This window comes from Chiloscyllium plagiosum, unplaced genomic scaffold (assembly GCF_037043375.1).
Source record: "Chiloscyllium plagiosum isolate Xiang-an unplaced genomic scaffold, Cpla_swu_hap1 HiC_scaffold_37, whole genome shotgun sequence".
Classification (NCBI taxonomy): domain Eukaryota; kingdom Metazoa; phylum Chordata; class Chondrichthyes; order Orectolobiformes; family Hemiscylliidae; genus Chiloscyllium; species Chiloscyllium plagiosum.
Window position 1 is genome coordinate 18,802,196 of NW_028270175.1, and position 15,858 is coordinate 18,818,053.

Here is a 15,858-nt window from a genome sequence, read left to right on the forward strand (position 1 = left end):
GGCATCATTTCTGGTGAAGGGCTTATGCCCAAAACATCGACTCTCCTGCTCCTCAAAAGTTGCCTGACTGACTGTGCTTTTCCAGCACAACACTCTTCAAAAATGAAAAAGATCAGGTAGAATCATGCAATCTTTTCTCCTTCTCCCATTCCAGATTCCCCTTATGCCCTACGTGCATAGCTTCGATCAAAAGCATGCAAGTTTTGTTATACATTATTCCTACTTTTAAGGACACTGATTAGCACACTTAAGGAAAAGCATCTGCGTTTCTCCTTCATTTATCACCTTCCGTTCCTCTCCAATGCTAGGGTACAGGTTCCTCAATCCCAACTCCTCATTGTCACCATCACCAAATAGTGAGTGCCTGAACAATTAAAACGGGATCTCAGCCAAGCTCACATTGCCCTAATTGAAGTGTCTCAAACCTATGAATTATGACGAACTTATGCAGCCCCTGCTCCACACTATTTTGTAAGATCCTGGCTGATTTGATCAGTGGTAGGTCAGACTGTGGTTAATCAGATCAGCCATGAACTTATTGAACAGTGGAGCTGGCTGAAGAGGGTCTACTCCTAATTTGTATTCAAATTAGTGGCCTCCACTTTCCTATCTACTCCCATACCCTTTGACTTTCTTGTCAACCAGGAATCTATCTAACTCAGCCTTAAAAACATTAAACTGACCCAGCAACTATTCCTCTGAGAAAGAGAATTTACCCAGACTAATGACCTTCCAGAGAAAGATATTTCTTTTATGTCTGACTAAAACTGAAGGGATCTCCCAATTCAAACAGTGTGACTGATGTTCCTATGAGGGGGGACATCCTGTCGGCAACCATAGTTAATTTCTGCCAATCAGGAGTAAAGCCAAAGTTAAATTCTCCCTTTACTAGAGACCAACTGTTGTGCCCCTGTTACCCACCTGGCCGAGACCTGTTAATTGAGCTTGGAAAATGAAATTACAGAGCATAGAAAAAAACGATTTGACCCTCAGCATCTGTATTGTCTTTTTGAAAAAGCTATCTCATGCCGGTTACTTCTTTCCCTAGCCTTAACATTTCCTTCTTCCATTAGCCCCAGCCCCACTGTTTATCAATTCTCATTTAAAAGAAAAATCACGATTGAACCTGCCTCCATCATCCTTTCAAGACATTGTATTCCAGATCACCAATCAAACCTGAGACTTTCCAGGTCAGTTCATCACTGAATAAATGCATTGAGCCATTGAATGGTGTCTGTCGCCAATACTGGAATTGAAATTGTGACACTATCCACATTACTTATGTGTCATTTTCTACAAATTGAGCAGGAAAGATAGTTACTTTGTCAAACTGCAATATGATAGAGAATAAAAATTGGGAGTTTGAAGCAGTTGAACTTACTTCTTGAGGGTAGGGAATGTAACCAGCATAAACCAAGACAAACGTGCAGAATTTATTAAAATCTTCGACTGTCCTACACCTTTTATCTGTTGGAGTATAATCCTGGGGAGAAGAGAGAGCAAAAGAGAGTAAGGTTAGATGTGAATTTGTGCAATCGGTACAGACAAACCAACCACTGTACTCTGGTCATTGGTATGCAAGTTAATATTGCTTTATGATCACTAATATTGCAAAGCTTCAACGTTTGAACAGTTTTGTTTAAAATCAACCGGTTTCTACCATCATCTAATTGTAAAGTAGTGGATTACAGGGATACTATGACTGGGAGAGGTGGAATTCTTGCATTGTCATCCCCAAAATTTCAGTGATGTTTAGTAGTAGATGAAATTTTCATCCTACTTGCAGCTAAGTAATACAGGGATTCAGTGTCTATGGGTACAGATCTGCCACTGTACGTTTACTGAAAACATTCTTCTAAAGCTGTTTTCCTGTGTAATACAGGTGTAGGTCCACTTTTGTTTGTCATTTATATAAATGACTTGGATGAAAATATAGGAGGAATGGTTATTAAGTTTGCAGTTGACTTTTACCTTTTTACCAAAATTAGTGGTATAGTGGACAGTGAAGAAGGATATCTAAGATTACAAAGAGATCTTGATAAATTGGGTCAGTAGGCTGAGGAGCAGAGATGGAGTTTAATTTGGATAAATATGGGGTATCACATTTTGATAACACAAACAAGGGCAGGACTTGTACAATTAAAACCAAAAAAAACTGCAGATGCTGTAAATCAAAGCTAAAATTAAAATTGCTAAAACAGCTCAGTGGGTCTGGCAGCATCTGTGGAGAGAAATCAGAGTGAACATTTTGGATCAAGTGACCCTTCTTCAGAACTGATGGTAGCTCGGAAAATGTCAGTTTTTATACAGGAGATAGGGTGGGGGGTGGGGGTTTGGTGGTAAGGAGTAAACGATAGGTGGGGACAGACCCCAAAGAGAGAGAACAGTTGGACGGACAAAGGCGTGGGTAACAATCTGGCTAGGAGGGTGAATAGCTATTAATGGTGACTGTTAATGGCTAACAATGAGTTGTGTATAATAGCCGACTATGTTAAGAAAACCTGATATGTGGGTTCAGGATAAGGACATGGGAGAGTTCAAGCCCCAAAGTTATTGAACTTGATATTGAGTCCAGAGGGCTACAGAGTCCCGAAGTGGAAAATGAGGTGCTGTTCTTCCAGCTTGCACTGAGCTTTGCTGGAGTACTACAGCAAGCCTGAAACAGAGATGTTGGCCAGGGAACGATTGGTACTTTGAAGGGACAGACAACTGGAAGCTCAGGGTCATTTTTGCAGACAGAATGTAGGTATTCTGTGAAGCGGTCACCCAGTCTATGCTTCGTTTCCCCAAGGTAGAGATGACCACTTGGTGAGCAACGAATGCAGTAGACCAGACTGCGTGAAGTGCAGGTCAAGTGCTGCTTCACCTGGAAGTTGAATTTGGGCCCTTGGATGCGGAGGAGGGGGGAAGTAAACAGGTAGGTGTCATGCCTTCTGGAGTTGCAGGGAAAGGTGCCATGAGGCTGTGGTGGAATGTTGGGAGTGACAGCAGAGTGGACCAGGATGTCCCAGATGGTACTGTCCCTGTGGAAGGCTGACAATAGTGGGGAGGGAAATAGGTGTCTGTGGTAGCATGTCACTGGAGGTAGCAGAAATAGCAGCTAATGATCATTTGGATGTGGATGCTGATAGACTGGTAGGGGAGGCCCTGGGTAGTGTTGTAGAACAGACAGAATTAGGGGTACAGAAGTCTTTGAAATTTGCACTCCAGGTAGACAGGATGATTAAGAAGACGTTTAACACACTTGCCTTCATCGCTCAGACCTTTGAATGTAGGAGTTTGGATGTCATGTTCAGAATGTACAGGACTTTGGTAATGCCTCTGTGTGCCATTCTGATCACCCTGTTATAGGAAGGATATTATTAACCTGGAGAGGGTTCAGAAAAGATTAACCAGGATGTTGCCGAGATTGACGGGTTGGAGATATAAAAATAGACCGGAAAGGCTAAAAAAGCTCACTACCTTTTTCATCGTAGTGTAGTAGGTTGAGGGGTGACCTTAGACAGGTTCATAAAATCATGGGGCACATAGATAGGCTGAATTATAACAGTCTTTTCCCTAAAGGTGGGGGAGTTCAAAACTAGGGGGCATATTTTTAAGGTGAGAGGAGAGAAATTTGAAAAGGACATGGGGGCAACTTTTTTTTTTAAATAGTGTGGTTTGTGTGTGGAATGAACTGTCAGAAATAGTGGCAGATGCAGGTACAGTTACAACATTTAAAAGACATTTGGATAAGTTAAAAGAACAGTAAAAGTTTGGAGGGATATGGGCCAGTGTAGGCTGGTGAAAACAGTTTAGTTTAGTTGGCGTGGACTGGTTGGACCAAAGGGTCTGAATAACTGGATGATTGGTTCAGTGTTTATGTACACAGAGGTCTGTCACGGATGGCCAGTCAACAATTTGAGCTCGGAGTCTCAAGTAATTTTTCAAGATTTAAATCTAATTTTGGCCCCATTACCATAGACACTGCAGATCAAAGAAAAGGATGGCCTTGTTGTTAGTCATAGTGCTCAAATAGAATAATGTGCAGCACTTAGTACAGTAGAAATTTTGCAAAGATTGGGCAAACTCTTTCAAATTAACGTCTCTTGAGGAACACTGATGAGGCAATCAATTGTTCCTGGCAACTGGGCTTTATATTAGAAAATACTTCAGTGCAATTCTTAGGTAAAGGGGACACACAACAGTTTGTTTACCTGCCTGAACGGTCTCTTCGGTTCTGTTGCCTCCTGGTCAGATCAGGAGCTGAGTGTCCAATTTAACTCCAGGCACCAAGCCTCCGGAATGACTGTACTATATCCTACCCAGCATCACATTCTACTGGTGAGTAGTAAACTGCCTTAGAATTTTGCTCAACAGACGGGAATGGGATTACTGCCGGCGAGGGTGCAAGGGGCTGAAGGTCGTAGTCTGGAAAACTTGAATGTAGGCGATACGAAAACAGTTTGACCTCTGCCATCTAAACCCCGATAGTCCACCTATTAGCCGGAATTGTCACTTCAAGCAAGATCGCGCGTTTCGCCCATTTGAGAAAAAAATAATTCGTCCCACTGATCAAAAAGTAGGGCTGTTGTGGCAACCGCTCTTTCGGATTTTACAAATGTCCCCAGGATTGAGCTGCTCGCTGTTAAAGCTCAGTTTGATGTATCTCGGATAATCCACAGTCCGGGAAGGGGAGGAGGGGTCCATCTACCCAGAATACAACATCCCCAATTGACTGTACATAACACCATTTAACAAAGGGACCGATTCATTCTGTATAATTGATACATTTTACTACCAGTAAAACCTTTCCATTTAGCTATAAATTAAAAGGCCTCCTCGCGGGACACGTTCGCGTGCAGAAACATCATTTTTTAATAAAAACTGTTTTTTTTTATAAAAGTAGGAACACTCTGGGTTTAATGAAATCGAAGTGTGCGGGATTAGAGTTCGGGGCAGAAGTGGAGGAGGTCAAAAGAGGCGCGGGGCGGTTAATTAGGAAAATAAAATTCCTTTTTGAGGAAGGAGGGAAGGATAGGGGGAAAAAAAGGGACGGGTCAGAGGCAAGATGGCGAATATTCATCACTAAAAAACACACACACACACACACCGGGATTGGCGATCCCTGAAGAACAGGCTCTTGGAGGGGGAGGGAATTTAAAAGAAAAAGGACAGCACTGATTTAAAGGGGAAATGTCCCCCCACCACCCCGCAACAATAGATTGCTAACTTCGAATGGGAGCACAGCAAGGCGGCCAGACACACATTTTAACACAAACCTATCTGCTCTGATTAACAAGGGGTCTTTAAAAATTACATACAGGTATGGTAAATTGACAAGATGGCGCGACGTATATAATCGGACCCCTATGGGAATGAAATTGATCCGACTGTCGACTGAAATCGATCACTTTTAAAAACAAAAATCCACTCTAAATTCCGACCGTAGGAAGGCTCAAGGACCTTTTAGAATTAATGTCATAGAATTACCTCCGAGTCGAAAGTTGAGGGCGATGAAGAATCCATGTCTGTAACGGAGAGAAAAATAATTAGTTTTTTTTTCCCCTCCCCTGAAGAGATTTGAGGGGGAGGGGAGGGGAGAGGAGGGGAAGGAAGGGAGGGAGGGAGGGAGAATCCAAGGCGAGATCTGTTCGAGTTCAGGCAGCCGGCAGAATTCGCCATAGAGAATATGGAGGCAGATCAAACTTAAAAGTTAGCAGCATAAACCCAACCCCAGTCCTTCCCCCTTCCCCCCGCCGATGTGTAAATATCAACCCAACATTAAACGGGGATTTAATCAGGGTGGCAGCTTTTATGCATATTTCGCAAACCTGATCATTTACACTCGGAAACAACGAGATCAGACTGGCGGGGGTGGAGGGAGGGGGTTACAATGTTAAAACAGAAATGTTCCGATTTCAACACACAGAAAGCAGAGTTTTCAGAGGACTGAAGTAATAAACTGACGACTGATAGCCGCATCGACATTGCCATCTCTCTCGGGATCCGAGAAATTAACAGCGAAAGACACCGAGCGCGCCTTCAATTAATTGTTTAAAAAAACACACATAAAATATACGTCTTCTCAGTCTGACAACTGCCTGAAATGTATCCGAAATAAGTCTCTTCCGACCGAACAGAAAGAAAGTTATTAATCATTTAAACGCAGCATTTAAAATGAAGAGAAAAAAAAATGTAGGAATCTGAAGCCCACCTTGGAAAGATTCTCTGGCGACACGATTTGTCATTTTGCATAAAAGGTTCATCCACATTCGAGGCTCGACTGTAACGGTATTCCTCCAGATTTAATCGGTTTCCAGAAAGAAAATAATAATTAAAAATAAATTGATACCTTTCCCCGCCGAATGATACACTGTAACAAAATCCTGATGTCAACCCTTAATCTTCATGTAAATGAAGTTCCTTCCATCAGCATCACAGCCTTAGGGGGGGAAGCAGCAATGGGTCTTTGCAAAATACTAATTTTACAAAAAGAAAAACAACTTTGACCCACACAATATGATGAATACACATTATACTACCATCCTTTAAACGTGTACCCTGTTCATTGGAGGCTAACTAATGCTTTTTTGGTAGATCCAGGATGTGTATCCTCCCTCTCCCTCTGGTTTTGAATGCGTCCAAGCCAACCCTCTGAAATAGTTGCGAGCAGGAATTTGCAAGAAGTTTTTTTTTACTCTTATCTCCCAAATTCACTTGCGAAGTGAACGGAGTGAGATGGGCAGGTCGGACGGGTAGCTTTTGTGACTGGTTTCTGGGTGAGTGCTGCCAGTTTTAATTTCTTTCCTTGCTCCCGAGTAACCCCCTTCCCTCCCATGAAAAAGCCGACGGGGTGGAGGGAGGCAGAGTCCAGACAGCTCCAGCGAACGGAGCTGTGTCAATTCCATCATCTATTCAACGTTTCACCCAGCTCCGAACATTGTTAACCTGCACCCCCAACCTCGCGGTCAAGGGTTGACCTGGGAATATTGTGGTCCCTCCAGTTACGTTTTTGCTTTTGTTCCTTGGTAACGAGGGCTCATTCTGAGTGTTGTATTTATTTTTGTAAAGGGGTGAGAGTCGCGCCTTTCCTTCGCAATTTCCAAGGTTTTCAATGGGTGTGACCTGGTGCCTGTTTCCAGCTCCTCTGACTGCCTTGGGGTCATTTGCACGTGTACGGGGGTATTGGCGGCTGCTGTTCTGTTTTCTGTGGGGCCCACCAGAAGTCACACACTATCCCGCATTCAAACGGGCCACTAATTTTAACTTTCAATTAACCAGATCTTTATGATAGTAGACAGTTATTGTTAAACGCTACAGACCTCCGTACAGTTTGTTTATAATCCTGTAATACGATAAAATGTTTTCCAATTGAAAAACAGTCGTATCTTTATCCTGGTTTCCAGCGTTACTCAGCTGTTACGTGGAATTCCGCTGGGGTTTATATGTAGAGTAACGGACACTCTCAGCAGAGTCTGGATTGAAATAGAGGCGTACAGTTAGTGGGCACATGTAGAATAAGTGATACTCGATGGTGAATTATAGACTGAAATTTAATCGACTAGTACAATTGGTTTATTCACATCCATCATTTCGAGTGAGGGGGAGAGCCTTGACAATTTACAAGGGCGGCTTTTGAAAACAGGGAAGCGCGGGGGGGGGGGGGGGTCTTTTGAAGCAAGCAATCTTCAAGCATGTGTTTTGCTACATTTAAATAAAGCAAAGAACTGCAAGATGTCGCTGTTAACGGATAAATTGAGCAAAGTTTGAGGTGGAAAATTCAGGACTATGGGGTGAACGTTAGAATTATAGATCACTTTGGATTTCTGTCAGTAACCCATAGTTCATTTGTGATAGCACTTCACACATTTCATGTGTTTATTCTTGGGTCATTCATTATAAACGTGAACAGGGAGGTTCTTGGGATGCAATGGTAGTGTGTCTTCCTTTGAGCCAAGAGGTTCAAATCCCACCTATCCCACAGGTGAGTAATAATGTCTATGAACAGGTTGATGAGAACATTTAAAGGTGAACAGAGTCTCTGCTGTTTTCATCTATATGGCAAAAGTGAGGACTGCAGATGCTGGAAACCAGAGTTTAGATTAGAGGAATTCCTGATGAAGGGCTTTTGCCCGAAACGTCGATTATCCTGCTCTTGGGACGCTGCCTGACTGCTGTGCTTTTCCAGCACCACTCTAATCTAAACTCTGTTTTCATCTATGTTTTGCCTAATATTGAAATCCACATGTTTAGATGTTTGAAGAAGAAATCCAAATAACCACCAATTAAGTGATAGAACAAAACTGAAGAGTTTTTAAACAAAAATGAACTTTCTTGTTTATCATCAAAAACTAAACATCTAAGCATGATTAATTTAACACTACAGGTTATAAAAACTTGCATTTAAATTCACTCCTTTACACTCATGATCTTCCTCCCCACTGCCCTTGCCTTTCTCAACCTTTACTAGGACCAGCCCAGAACGTATACCACAGCTCTCTGAAAGTCACACATGATTTCTCTTCAGTTTTCCAGCCATTCACTAATTCGGAAGATTTCATGGAGGTCCTTCCATTTGCTAGTGGCTAAATTAACTTCCAATTCATTTACTAATCTCTCAACTCTGGATTCCATAGCTCCATCATGAAACTTCCTGTGACTCCTGTGCAGTGGCTTAAAACATCAAAAAAACACTCTTGGTTTCCAATAGCTGTTGTGGTTTTACTTTACAACCAAACTGATAACTTGCAGAACAACACACTTTTTGGAAAGGGCTGTTGATTTCTTTCTTAATTTTCCAGTTAAATACATATTCAGTAATATTTTCCTCCATTCTAATTTTCTAACACTGAATCCCAAACACATTCAGTTGCATCATGGACAATAAATAGTATTTACTGGTACTTCTGATGCAGATCTGGCTTTATTACTTGACTTTTAAGGAGCTATGAGCTATGAAAGAAAAATGAACAGTCTCTTAGCAGCTTTTCCAAACACTGTCCAATAGCTATGACCTAATTGACTTCTCAGGGATGACTCAGAACAAAGAATCTCACTAAGCTCCACCCATCTCAATAGCAATGTGATCCATTGCCTGTTGCTAGGCAGAAATACAATCCTTTCAATTCCAAAACTTTGCTTAATTCTGTAAGACCACATGAAGAATTTATCTTTTACTCGAAAAACTGTCAGTGTCACGTACACTGTTGGTTTTCTAGTCATTAACTTCACGCCAATATGGCCCCAAACTGTTTGAAGTATAACGGACTCCAGGCTTCTTTAAACTGTGTTTACTTAACGGTTGTTTTTATCAGTTTCTCAGTCAGAGAATTGTCATTGTTAAAAATTTAATTCCTAAAACCAAAAGTTATATTCTAAAATATGAATTACGAAGTACTTTATCAAAAGCTTGCTGAGGTGGAAGGTTCTTTTTCAGATGTTTCGTCATCAGTTAGCCTCTGGTGAAGCACTGGTGGTATGGCCCACTTTTTACTTGTGTGTAGGTTAAACCTAAAAAGCAGGCCATACCACCAGTGCTTCACCAGAGGCTCACTGATGAGATTACCTAGTATGGTGACAAAACGTCTGAAAAAGAACCTTTGAGCTCAGCGAGCAAACCTACATCCAGAACCTCAAGCTAACCTGCAAATCTTCTCAAAACTTGCTACTGTATCTAAAAGCAAAATACTGTGGATACTGGAAATCTCAAACATTTGAGAATGCTGGAAAAACTGAGCAGGTCTGGCAGTATCTGTAGAGAGAAATTGGATTAACATTTTGAATCTGGTATGACTCTTCTCCAGAGCTGAATTATGAACTAGATAGTGATTACACTGGGTAATTGTTCAGTCTAATACTACTTAAGTTTAAAATATCTTGCACAAGTTTGTATTTTGGATGACTGTCATCGTTTATTTTAATTTTTTGTCACTTTGCGGTGTGTAATTTAAATCCACAGAATCATTTGTTTGAAATATCTAAGGAAACTCTTCAGTAATAGAAAAAACTACAGGCGCAGTATCTGCAGTCTCTTAATTGACATGTGGTAAACACACTCAATGTTTGCAAACTTTCACAATTTTGAGTAATCTTAAAGATGCATACACTTTTGTTTTGTGAGAACAAACCTCTTTTCATGATAAATAAACAGGCAGAAAACCACTAATTTACCTTCAACCTGGAAATTTCAAGGTTATAGGGATCCTCTACCCTTTATATAATTTGAGTGAGGATGACACTCATGGCAGTTGTAGTTCACTGGATTTGACTAACAATAGGACGGGCAGGCTCACCACTAGATATCAGACATCTCTCTAAGCAATGCCACAGGAGCTCAACTCATACATTTAAATATTTAATGACCTACTTTAAGCTGTATTGCATCTATATGCACACAACCTGCTGCAGAATAAGCTAATGACTGCTTTGTCTAGAATGATGATGATGCAGTGCAGTTGCTGTTTCCAGACAATCGATTATCACAGGTCAAAAATTTAAATGTTGTAAATGCTGGGACAGCCTAAAGCAGAAAAACCTGTTTCTGTTAAAACGGGTAGAAAACTCAGTGACTATACTTGCAATTCTCAGCCTGATCCTTGTCCCCCTTTCCTATCAAAGATGGTTTCTCACAGATGGCATGTGTTATGCAAATCGGATGAAATGTGCTGTTATTAATTTTTTTAATGATGGACCCACATTGAACTCTTCTGTCAATCAGAATGAAATCTGTTATTTATGTCTGTATTTATTTTTCCTTGGTTAGTGACCTTCACTGTTGCTTGTTTGATGATAAGTGCAAGCTGTCAGTTTCACCAGTACTTGGAGGGTAATTGTATCATGAGAATTTGGTACTGAGCAATATTTCAGCAATTCTCGAAGAAACCCTTTCACCACCTTCTCGAGAGCAAAGAGGAAAGGGTAATATACATCGCCTAGTCAGTAACACCCATATCCATGTAATTAATTTTGATTTTAATAAGACTGGGACAATGAATTAATGGAGCCTGCCAGAACAGACAAAGTGGTAAATGGGCCCACATGATCATGCATGACCATTCTCCTCGGGTCAGAAAACTGACCCCGTTTAGTTCGGGGGAGATGGTGGCGGGAAATTGCCTGATGTGGGAATCTGCCTGCGAATTAATTCGGCTTACTACTGAATAACTTACAGGCCATTATCCCTGAGATCTATAGGATTTAATGGTACTTCAGGAGTTCTCGTGAACACTGAATGGATAGCCTGGTGACTTAGTCATGAGCACTGCTGTCATGGTGCCAGGGACCCGGATTCGACTGTAGCTTGGGGTGACTGTCTGTGTGGAGTTTGCATGTTCTTGCTTGAGTCTTGTGGTTTTTGTTGGGTGCTCTGGTTTCCTCCCACAGTCTGAAGATATGCAGGCCAAGTGGTAATTACGGGGTTATGGGTAGAGGGTAGGGAGCTCGATCTGGATGGGATGTTGTTTGGAAGGGCAGTGCAAACTTGATGGGCTGAATGGCCTCTTTCTGTTCTGTAGGAACTCTATCATTCATGTGTGTCTCCTGTCGCTGTCCAGCACCTCAAGGGTTGGGGTGAGGGGCACCCTCTTTCAAGCTAGTGCCCAATTGAGGGTCCTGACATCAGGACCAACCTTGTCCCTCTCTGCAAACCCCACCACTCGCCTGTCTTGAGGGATCCAGTGATGACTGATAGTGAAGGCCCCTAGCCAGTAGGGATCTCGGGGACAGGATTGCCCACTACTGAGGTCATTATCTGTAGGAGGCTTGGTGGTGCCTGAGTGCACTTAAATAATATCAGACACCCTTAGGAGAGGGGATGAAGGTCTCTCACTGGTGATTTGACCCAATGCCACCTAAATTGAGTAGCGACCATGTGTTTTGGAACTTGGATCTTTAAGCATAAGTATTGTAAGGGAAGTGAGATTGCGGGATGTGAGGTGTTCTACAATAGTCCTAGGGGGAGTGAGATTGTGAGGTGTCCTGATATTAGTACAGCAAGAATGTGGGGAAGAAATTGAAAGAGAAAGGGTCAGATCAGCACTGGCTATAAGAATTGTGGAATTGGAGAAGGGTTGAAGTTTCATACTGCGACCTGCTGGCCTGTGACTGACACCATGTGGTGCAATGAATTCTCTGTCGGGATTACAGACTAGTCTCCTAGCAATAAGTTGTGATCTTTTTGCTCTTATATTCAGAGCTCTTTTGTAAATTTGTCATTAAAGGAGGAGCCTAGACTCGGAAATGGAGAGAAGGATAACTTTGCAATTGAATGATTTGGGTTAATGATCATGTAACTAGTGTCTTCTGTTGACTCATTACAAACAATATTGGTGAAAATCCAGTATCTCTGTCAGATGCTGCTGACCTTCAGCATCAGAGCACAACCTCATGTTGGTACACTCTCATAACATGTATGAATAAGAAACAAATACTTCAAGAGTTCAAGCAGATAACATTCTTGGCAGAATTGAAGTACAGAAAGTGGAGGATTGAACAGAAATGTGTTACACTTATAAACATTTACACTGGAGTAACCAAAATCTTTAACATTGGCTTAAAAATTCATCCTCCTCCCAAAATAGTCCATCCCAGGTCAAAATGATATGTTGCTATCTATTGAATCCAGACTCTTGGGCACACAGGCACCAATGTGAATCTTATGTTAATCACACGTGCAATGATCAGTCTGCCTTGTTGTTTCTCCTGCTGCTAATTGTTTAAATTTAGTTTCAATTTGGTAAATATGATCAATTGCAGCAGACCAGATGTAACTGCGTCAATTCAGTTGCTGACTGGTCACAGGTATTGTGTACCAAAGGCGGATCAAAACCATGACTGAAGCAGTTTAAAAGAGCTTTAAATCAGTCAGGTGAAGAATAGCCTATTTCTTGGCAATCACACTTCTTTATAATGATGAAGTGGAGTGTTGCACATTTTCTATTGTGAGTTGATTGTGATCAATTACCCAGGTTGCCCTGAATCACAGGAGATTTTACATTTGGGTTTGGAGTTTGTATGGAAACTTCGTATAACTTCCTCTATTCAGCACCAGTGCAACGTTTTGCTCGTTCTGCTGATTACACCATTGGCATAAACTTTGCCAACATTTGTATCTGAATTCATTGCTTTCTGGAACACGATAACTTGTTTGGTAAATGCCAATTCTGTGTCAACACATCCCCAGCAACACCAATGAATGGCTAACTTGTTATGGTGATGATTTCGAGGAATGTGGTCATGTCAATGCAAGAAAGTCAGATCTCCAAAAAGCTTGGGGTTCTTTAATATCCATGTCAAGAGGCAGATGGAGATCTCTGTTTAATGTCTCATCAGAAAGTTGACACCTCTGGACAATGCGACACTCATCGGTATCGCGAAGGGCTGTGAGCCTAGGAAGTGGAGAAAGGGTTATCAAACTATACAAGCTGCTGTCCCAGAGGTGGACGTGTTATCCATTGAGCCAAGCTAACAATAGCCCTGTTACACATGTAGAAAATGCTGGCAGCACACACAGGATCAATAATGGAGGACAAACAAGATGTTTTGCATATGTACCCTTCACGTATATGGAGTTTACTTCCAGCATTTAAAAGCTTGTCCCCTTTTAGATTACTGTCTGCATGCCCACATGCACTTTCATTGTATCGATTGAGTTCTCATCAGCTGCTAGGAGAAGCATTGAGATGGGAATGGAGTCTGTGTTTTTCAGACTCAGCAAGATGGTGGCGATTCATTAGAACAATCGTGGATGGCTCTGCCTAACATCCAAGGCATATTGGTGTTTTTTTTGCCATCCCTGGCTAACTTCTATGAAAGAACTGTTAATTTAAAACTTTGAAAACATATATTTGTTCACATTCTGGAGTGGGAAGGATGCCAAAGGGAAAGGGAGCGAGCAAACAGCAGCAGGGAGGACACACCCCTGCAGCACTGGGCACATCAGAAGCCGCAGCAGTGGCATCTCCCAAACCCCCGAGGGACTTGACGTACCTGTAGGAATTGTCGCTGGCAATGGAAAGACTTACCGTGAAGGTTGAGGCTGCGCTCGAGGAGATTCGTGCCCAGATCCAATCTTTCGCATCCATGCAGCAAAAGCGTGAACGGGAGCTCCAGGGCCTTGGAGCGTGGACGGAGAAGGTGGAGGGTCAAACCACTGCCTCGGAAGCGGCTATGGAGTCCTCGTGTGGGCGGATCCAGGCCCTGGAGCAGCAAGTGTGGGCCTTGTGAGATCAGGTTGACTACCTCAATTGGAGGACAAATCTGTAGATTGTCATGCTCCCGGAGGATAAAGAAGGTGGGCAGCCACTCAGCTGCTTTGAACACTGGCTGTTGCAGTTCCTAGGCCTTCAAACCAGTTCTGGCCTTCTGCTCATAGAAAGGGTTTATCAGATCGCGGTGTGCAGGTCCAGGCCGGTACAGTGCCCCTGCCCAGTTCTACTGCATTTCCTCACCAACCAGGACAAGCAAAGAGTGATAGAAGCCTCCAGATCACTGGGGAAAATGCACAGGCACTGCTCACAAGGCGTCAAAAATTATGTTCTTCCAAGATTTCTCAGCCGCTGTAATCCAAAAGAGAACGTCCTTTTTTTGAAGTTAAGAAGAGGTTGAGGGGGTGCCTGGGCATCCAGTACTCCATGAGGTACTGGCGGTACTCCATTTCAGCCACGACGATTCAGTTTGTACATTTGACTTGGCGGATAAAGCCAAGAACTTTGTGGACACTCTAAAATAGACCAACTGATTTGAAGAATATGGTTAATGTTTGTCTTCTTTTCCTTCTTTCCCTGTGATTTTCCTTTTCCTTTTCTTTTGTTTTTCCTCTCTCCCTAATAATTTTAAGGGAAAGAAAATCTTGGAATATGTTGTTCCTACTATACTTTTTATAACTGGATTTTATCATGGGAAATTTAATGGGTGCTCTTTGTTGTTTTTCCCCCTTTTTCTGCTCCTTTTTCTCTTTTTACTTATAATTGGGGCTGACATGGAGCCGGGAATGGGTGGAGTGCTTATCCTGATGTTGTCGTATTTTGTTGATTTAAGGATCATCTCCTTGTTTACATATTTATTTGTGCCTAAGGCTGGGACATAGTTTGAACGAAGGAGTTGTTTGGGGGGAGGAGGTGGTGTTGGTGGGGCAAGTGTAGGGTGAGTGCCCTCATGGGCAGGTGGGGAGAGTCTGTCATTCAAGGTTTTTCAGTTGGTTTTCTTTGTAGTTTTTTGGTAGCAATATTTGTTTGTAGTTATGTTAAAATAGTTTTTGTACACACAATTTTTATGACTGAGTCTTCATTTACTTGTGCTTGGCTCATTGCAAGCAGGGTTCTCACTCGCAGGGGTTCAAGGGTCTCTGAAGGGGGATATGGCTAAGTGTCTTGTCAAATGGTGCACCTGGAACATCAAGGGAAGTCATTTGCCTGTTAAGAGGAAAAAAAGTGCTTTCTAGTCTTAAAAGGAAAAGGGTTGATATCACCCTATTGCAGGAAATCCATCTTGATGGTGAACACCTGAAGTTACAACAGGAGGGTTATGACCCAGGTATTCTTTTCATCCTTTACTACTAAAAGTAGGGGAATGGCTATACTTATCCAGAAAAGTCTTCCATTCACATTATTAGAGCAGGTGAAAGATGAGCAAGGGCGGTTTGTAATACTTAAGGCCCTGATACATGAGGAGGAATATGGCATCTTAAATGCCTACTGTCCCCTGGCGCATCCCCTCAAATTTTTTATTAGTATTTTCTCTAAGCTGAGTGCCTTTGGAACATGGCACCTTATTATAGGGGGGATTTCAATTGCCTTTTGGATCTGACATGGACAGGATGCCTAGTGGGCCCCCAATTATTTCTTCACAAGCTAAGCAGGTGACTGACTTATGCGAGGA

At 42.2% G+C, this 15,858-nt stretch overlaps 2 protein-coding genes across 6 annotated transcripts in view; one reads left to right on the forward strand and one right to left on the reverse strand.

The window, feature by feature from the left end:
* Positions 1-6,707, reverse strand: part of LOC122547291 (uncharacterized) — a 32,164-nt gene extending 25,457 nt beyond the window's left edge. For 3 of the 4 annotated variants that reach the window (XM_087980412.1, XM_087980410.1, XM_087980411.1), the window contains exons 1-3: positions 6,197-6,707; positions 5,473-5,510; positions 1,382-1,483 (exon numbers count right to left, since the gene is read on the reverse strand). In XM_087980412.1, the coding sequence (XP_087836538.1) occupies positions 1,382-1,483; positions 5,473-5,510; positions 6,197-6,254 (198 nt within the window). In that variant the 5' untranslated portion in view covers positions 6,255-6,707. Of the gene's footprint in view, positions 1-1,381; positions 1,484-3,248; positions 3,370-5,472; positions 5,511-6,196 lie in introns of those variants that run through there. The other variant, XM_087980413.1, reaches the window with a different exon arrangement.
* Positions 4,308-15,858, forward strand: part of klhl21 (kelch-like family member 21) — a 43,260-nt gene continuing 31,709 nt past the window's right edge. The window contains exon 1 of one of the 2 annotated variants that reach the window (XM_087980415.1): positions 4,308-4,323. The gene's annotated coding sequence lies outside the window, so the exon portion shown is untranslated. Of the gene's footprint in view, positions 4,324-6,686; positions 6,762-15,858 lie in introns of those variants that run through there. The other variant, XM_087980416.1, reaches the window with a different exon arrangement.